Source organism: Gymnoscopelus braueri (genome assembly GCF_963280865.1).
Source record: "Gymnoscopelus braueri genome assembly, chromosome: 16".
Taxonomy (NCBI): domain Eukaryota; kingdom Metazoa; phylum Chordata; class Actinopteri; order Myctophiformes; family Myctophidae; genus Gymnoscopelus; species Gymnoscopelus braueri.
In genome coordinates, this window is record NC_137616.1 from 34,908,695 (window position 1) to 34,916,194 (window position 7,500).

Consider the following 7,500-nt stretch of genomic DNA (forward strand, 5'->3'; position numbering starts at 1 on the left):
GTCGCATTGTGAGCCTGTCGATCGGCTATTTTCAGCAAAAGCTTTCCCCACAATAACAGAAAACAGAAAATACACTAGTATTGCGCCCTGAGGGACTCCGGTTGGTGACAAATTATCGGTATCACAATGAAAACACATTTATCAAGGTTTGAAAGAAAACAACACTGTCATTTTCTTGAACATTATGTTTTAAAATATTAATGTTACACTCCCATTAAAATCGTAGTGTTTTCCAATTATTTGGGGGCCCAATCGCAATAATATCCTCAGTCCTCATGGCCCACCGGTGGGCCCCGGCCCAGGGGTTTGAAAATCGCTGAATGCCAGACAGGCCGGAATGGTCCTTTTTTTCAGACAGTCGGCCATCTAAAGGTCTCTATACTCTTGATCAAAAAAAGCCCCCCTGGCTCTGGTCCCGTGGACCACCGCACCGTCACAGCTTCGACTGCGGTAGCCGCGAGATGATAAAGTGAATGCAGATGCCTGGTAGGAACAGACGCAGTCAGGCGGGCAAAGCGCTGAGGAAAAGTGGAGGCTGCGCGACCTCCCCCTGCAACGCTAGCCTGCGTCGAATTAGATGAATCCAAAACTCCAGGCTCCCTTTTATGACTCACGAGCGAGAGCTGACAGGGCCGTGCCACAGTGACGGATAGATTCATTTGGCATTATTAAGTCTCGCCATTTAAACGGGGGCAATTTGTCAATGGGTGACGCTGTGTTTGTGTATGTACGAGAGCGAGTGTGCGTGTGTGTGCGCGCACACACGCGTGTGTGTGAGTGTGTCTGTGTCTGTGTGGACCACAGATCACATTACTGTAGCTGCTATTACACCAGTGACGTAGAGTGCTGTTTAATGTGGGTGCTGTGTTGAGACCAGAGGGATCTTAACTGTTTTACATTTTGTCTTCATCACCTCTCCTCTCTTACTCTCCCTTTGTCTTTCTCACCATCCCCCCGCCCCCCCCCCCCTCCTCTCTCTCTCTCTCATTCACTCGTGGCCTGTCCCACCCTCTCTCCACCCCCTCTACCATCCCTCCTATTTGGTGCATTGGTGTGTTTCCCCATGACTGCCTTCCCCTATCTCCATATGGAAATGATAGAGGCAGAGGATCTGTATATTAAAGTCTAGCTGACATTAGAATTAGCATAATGTGTCATGGCCTTAGGGCTGTACCTGCCATCTGCATTAGCCTGTAGACATGCACGCGGATGGACGCGCGCGCACGCACGCACGCACGCACGCACGCACGCACGCACGCACGCACGCACGCACGCACGCACGCACGCACGCACGCACGCACGCACGCACGCACGCACGCACGCACGCACACACACACACACACACACACACACGAAGACATACCCCTTGGAAGTCTCTGGTACACAATAACCAAATGTAGGCCTACTTCATAAACAGTAGCTTTCTCTTTTCAGGGAAAATGAAGCAAAGATGTTACCCAGCGAGAGGCTGGGAAATAGTAGAATGATTTGAACACTGTTCTGTTTGTGTTTTACTTCAAAAGAAATGTTTCTGTTTGTTGTCTCTGTAATATAGTAGGCATTGAACTATACAAATCTAAATACGGCAAATCTCTTCCTCTCTCTTGTCTTCAGACAAAGATGAACCATCCAGTTACATCTGCACCACCTGTAAGCAGACCTTCACCAGTGCCTGGTTTCTGCTCCAGCATGCCCAGCACACACATGGCATCCGCATCTACCTGGACAACCACCCGGTCAACTGCTCACTTACCCCCCGCATGGCGCTGCCCCCGCCGCCCGGTATTGACCGCCTGCCCCGCTCCCCTCTGCCCACCTTCCTCGGTGACACCTCCAACCCCTTCCACTTGCTCCGCATGGCGGCGCCCCTGCTCAGGGAACATCATCCCCCGCCCCCGGGGTACATGGAGACCCGGCTCCCCGCCACGCCACCCTTCATCAGCCCCCTGCCGCCCCCAAGGCACCCCCTGGAGCGGCTGGGGCCGGAGGAGATGGGGCTGCTGTCCCAGCACCCCAGTGCCTTCGAGCGGGTGATGCGGATGACACCCATGGAGCCGCCCTCCATGGACTTCTCCCGGCGCCTGAGGGAGCTGGCGGGCAACACGACCAACAACGGGGGGCCCACGCCCCCTCTCTCCCCCAACCGCGTGCCGCCCATGCACCGCCTGCTCAGCCCCACGCTCTTCCAGCCGGGTTCCAAGCCCCCGTCGTTCCTCACGTACCCCCCGCAGCCGCCCACCTCGCAGGGGGGTCTGGGCTCCGCCAGCCCTCCCGACGTGCCGAGCCAGAACCAGGCCCTGGCCAAATCCAAGTCCTGCGAGTTCTGCGGGAAGACCTTCAAGTTCCAGAGCAACCTGATTGTGCACAGGCGCAGCCACACGGGGGAGAGGCCCTACAAGTGTCACCTGTGTGACCATGCGTGCTCCCAAGCCAGCAAGCTGAAGAGGCACATGAAGACTCACATGCACAACAAGTCCGGCTCGATGGGCAGCTCGCCGGAGCAGGGGAACCGAGGCGAGGCAGGAGACGGGGATGAGAAGAGCAGGGAGGGAGACATAAGGGGGATGGAGATGGACAATGAAGAGGAGGAGGAAGAGGAGGAGGAAGAGGAGGAAGAGGAAGAGGAGGAAGAGGAGGAGATGAGGAACGGGGGCCGGCCCGACTCCAACCTGAGCGAGGACTCCCAGGGGGAGTTTCGTCCCAAGACCAGGGAGAATGGCTCCAGACCATCCCCTGAGGAGGAAAAGCCCCTCGCCGGGGACAGAGTAGCGGACGACGGCAACGTGAGCATCATGCGACCCTACAACCACCTGGACAATCACCTGAGGCTCAACATTGGCAAGAGAGGCACAGAGCTTCAGCCTAACGGCGACGGCGGGGACAGAGGGCGAGACGCCGAGAGAGAAGGGGAGACGCAGCGGGAGCAGCAGGACCGAGAACGAGGGGAGCGAGGGGAGCAGAGGCCCCTGATGAATGGCCGCATCAGCGCGTCGGAGGTGAACGCCTTCACAGGTCTGTTCCAGCGCCGGCCCATGCCAATCACCAACCCCAGCCACTCCAACAATAACAAGAGGATCAAGGTCGAGAAGGAACAGGTGGAGCTTCCCCCGACGGTGCCCCTCATCTCTCCAGAGAACGTCTACTCCCAGCTGCTGGCGGGCTACGCCGCCTCCCGCCACTTCATCCGAGAGCCCTTCCTCGGCTTCACGGACGCCCGCCAGTCCCCGTTCGGCACGTCGTCCGAGCACTCGTCCTCCGAGACGGGCAGCCTCCGCTTCTCCACACCCCCGGGGGAGATGATGGAGGGAGGGTGCGCCTCGGGCCGCAGCGGCAGCAGCACGCCTCACCTCCTGCGAGGCCCGGGGCCCGGCAGACCACCGAGCTCCAAGGAGGGGAGGCGGAGCGACACGTGCGAGTACTGCGGCAAGATTTTCAAGAACTGCAGCAACCTCACGGTGCACCGGCGGAGCCACACGGGCGAGCGCCCCTACAAGTGCGACCTGTGCAGCTACGCTTGCGCCCAGAGCTCCAAGCTGACGCGCCACATGAAGACCCACGGAGTGTTCGGGAAGGAGGTGTACCGTTGCGACATCTGCCACATGCCCTTCAGCGTCTACAGCACGCTGGAGAAGCACATGAAGAAGTGGCACGGCGAACACTTGATGCCTAGTGAGGTCAAACAGGAGGAGGAGGCGGACAGAGGCTAGACCCAGCAAACAGAACTTATGCCTAGCCTGCAGCACGCACACCGCACACACACACACACACACACACACACACACACACACACACACACACACACACACACACACACACACACACACACACACACACACACACACACACACACACACACACTCTTCCTATAACTACTTCTTCAACTATGGGGCTAGGCTGGATAATCTCTCTCCTGAATAATTTTGAGACTGATCAATGTTTGTGCTGTTTTTGTTTTTAGTTTTTGTTCTTGTCACACAAACTGCCACCTGAGAAATATAAACAAAGGGAAACTTTTCGCCCAAATTGGCATTTCTTGGCAATCTTCGTCTGAGGATTTTATCAGTTAGAAATCCATGGAGCCTTTCTACTGTGCAATAACTGTATTTATTGGATTTTTTTGTAATAATATCTGGCATGTGCAGGTACTTCTTTGTGGAATTTCATATGGAGTTAGTTTTGAAATGTGCTAAGAAAAAAACCCCATTGTTTTCTAAAACGCGATAACTGGAAAGAAGTCACCCTTAATACAACCCCCCCACCCCACCCCACCCCACCCCTTTCCTTTAAGGAAGCTTATTATCCTATAAGAGTTCAAGTTGTGTGAAGCGGTTAGCTTTTAAAAGTTATGATAGTAATTGTTTTCTATGGAACCTGCAACAGCGGACTACAATCCATTCCTTCGTACAGGCATACAAAGCACTGAATGTCATCATGACAATAAAATATGAATAACTTGCTGGATTTTAAAAATCCAGCCTTGTCTTATTAGACCTGAATAAGTTAACACATAATTTATACAGGCAAATTGTCCTTAAAAAACATTGGCATGTGAATAATGGAGTTATTGTATTGCTGTCCTGTTTATTTGTTTCAGTCAGGACATAAATAAAGGTTGCACTCAATGGAGCTAACCTGATGCTCGGTACATTCCCAATGTAGGATTTAACCATCGTATTTAAGATATTAAATAAGTTAAGACTACTTGTGATTAATGTGACAGGGAGAACCAGTCCTGTTTATGTTTTGTAAATATATTCTTTTTTTGGGGGGGGGTTTGTTTTAATATTTTAAAGTAGCCCCAATTGTAGGTGAATGATGGCCTAAAATGAGAAACAATCAGAAGACCGCTGCTTGTGTCATCTTACAGTAGATGTTAAATGTAACTACCATGTGTCATTCCTACCCAAAAACCTCCTGATTTACCGCCCTCAGACGCATTCCCGACGCCCACCCCTCAATGGCCAAGTGCGCTTAAGTCAAAGGCGATTGGTTGAACTAAGACATATTACTTTGACTAACATAACACTCTCTGAACCATTCCCTCGCCATTGTGTTTCTGACCTGGCTGGCTTCACACGTCCCCTTACTACCATCCACAAAAACGGTTTTAAATGAAATGCATATCACTGTGTGTTAGTGTGTGTGTGTGTGTGTGTGTGTGTGTGTGTGTGTGTGTGTGTGTGTGTGTGTGTGTGTGTGTGTGTGTGTGTGTGTGTGTGTGTTTCTCTCTATGCTCTAAGCCTCTCACCGCTGGCGTCTCTTCACAGTTCACTAGCTCAGATTCATGTATTAGAGCAGCATTTAAAGGGAGGTCTGTTCATTCGCCTCACAGAGTGATATGGGTTTAACTCCCAATAACAGATTATCTAGACACTGTGCGTGTTCGTGACTTTTGGGGGATTACAGGTTTCTTTTTTTTTCTCCTCCTTCCTTTTTCTGCATCACTCACGCCAAAATGAATCTGGCGCAAAATAGCCATTTGAGTTATGATAATGTCCGGTGCACAGCTGCTTTGAGGGATGGCCGGGCGACCTTGAATTGGGGCTATTCTCGTCGTCGAAATGAAATATTGGAATTGAGAAATAGAGGCAGAGACAACGGGACCTTGACCATGGACGAGTAATTTAAATGAAATTGGAAGCATATGAAAAGTGTGTTTTTACCCAAATGCACATCTACTGGCCACATCATGCCAGGGACTGTTGGAGCGTGGGGGTGGCGGGGGGTGCAAAAAACAGGGCGAGAGCAGAGCCGAATGAATGAGAGGAGAATGAGACTACATTTTAAATTTTAGCACAGACCTTCCCCAGTCATCACAATGACCTTTCCTAAAAATGTCACCTTTGAAGGTTGTGGTCACGTTTCTTTTTGTTGTTGTTACATCTTTATGATTGGGATATAAGCGTATGCTTGGAATACAAATACAAATGTTTCCTGACAACAGTTCTCCTCCACACCAGTCAGAGGCACCCTGTCTGAGATGAGAATGTGACGGTGAAATGTCACAGTAATGATGAGACTGACTGAAGAGCTCCCGTTAATTTGCTGACAAAAATTGTGGTACGCCACAAAAAATACTCCATTCTGATAACGATCAGCAAAACCCAGACAGACTCAATTCACACACGGACATTTAGTCTTACAATTATGTTTACAGTGTTGAAGTATGCCATTGATGAAATACTCTGTGTAAGTGTTTGAAATGACAACAAAGTATTGTTTTCTCTGATGTTCTCCTTTTAAAAAAATGATGTTTTTCAAATGCCATAAACATTTTTTGTATGATTAAATTGGTGGAGGGATTTTGTTTTAATCTGTTCATGAATATGTTTCATGAATATGTTTCTGTATGATTTCTTGTTGACTGTAAATGGGAATTAAACAGTATCTGTAAGATTACAACCAATACCAGGTTTTTTGTTTTGTTTTTGTTTTTCTAGCAAAAGTGGTGCCAATTATTCTGTTATTGTGTTGCAATTAAGAACTTTATCAATAGTCTCCGCAACATATTTCCTTTTTTTCTGTATGTTTCTGCTTGTTGGTTTGGTGAAGCTATAACCTGACATGGATGTAAAATTAAGTTGGGGGGGAAACAAATAGAAGAATCTTGTAAAATGGAGGACATTTGTTTTTGTTTGTTTTTTTAATCTGGTGATTATGCAATGGAATGCGTGAGGGGGTGGAAATGCTTTTCCAAATCAATTTCAGGAGACATTCGTGGACATTTTTATTCTAATTTCTTTCTCTTGTACTCATGGTTGGTTGAAGTTCTTGTGATGGCACTTATAATTGTAATTTTAAATACATTCTCATCTGTGACTTTTCACAAATGTTTCACTGTCGCTCTTTGTAAAAAAAAAAACAGTTTTCCTTACTTTTTTTGTTTTGTTTTTTTGGGGGAGGGGGGGGCGGTGCATCATTGTGAAAAAAAAGTGGTTTCAGAACAACAGCAAGCATCTGCTGTTTTGAACATATATGTATTTTTGTAATGTGTTGAAAAGATCAATACAAGAAAACCAACACTTCAATAAATGTTGAAATTGCTCTACAATTGAAGCAGCATTCCTTTCTAGTCGTACCTTTCAAGTTTAAATATCATTATTGCAGTTGTAAACAGTGAACTCAACAATGCAGTGTATGATACCGCGCTCAGACAACAAATTAAACCAACTTCCATTACTGCATAATTTATGAACCACTTAACCACTTAAGCCGTATTTTATACTTCATCCTATGATGGTGTTGTGATAAAGTCAATACATAATGGTGTCATGATCAAGACAATATAATAATCTAGTTTAGCCGATATTGTAGAACTGACTTGAAAATGGTACCATTTCTGAGAAGTTGGACACCAAGTTGAAAGTGGTTAATAACGTATTGATATGCATGCAACTCTCAGCGCCCCACATGTGCTGACATGCATAGAACCCGGGCAACCAGTTAGAAGCTATGCATCTGACAGTGATTAAAAGGACAAAACGTTCTTCATTCGCCATG

The 7,500-nt window shown here is 48.3% G+C and overlaps 1 protein-coding gene across 1 annotated transcript in view; it reads left to right on the top strand.

The window, feature by feature from the left end:
* Positions 1-7,051, top strand: part of bcl11bb (BCL11 transcription factor B b) — a 47,070-nt gene extending 40,019 nt beyond the window's left edge. The window contains exon 3 of the mRNA XM_080453158.1: positions 1,615-7,051. Within this exon, the coding sequence (XP_080309284.1) occupies positions 1,615-3,707 (2,093 nt within the window). The 3' untranslated portion in view covers positions 3,708-7,051. The remainder of the gene's footprint in view (positions 1-1,614) is intronic.
* Positions 7,052-7,500: the final 449 nt, after the last annotated feature.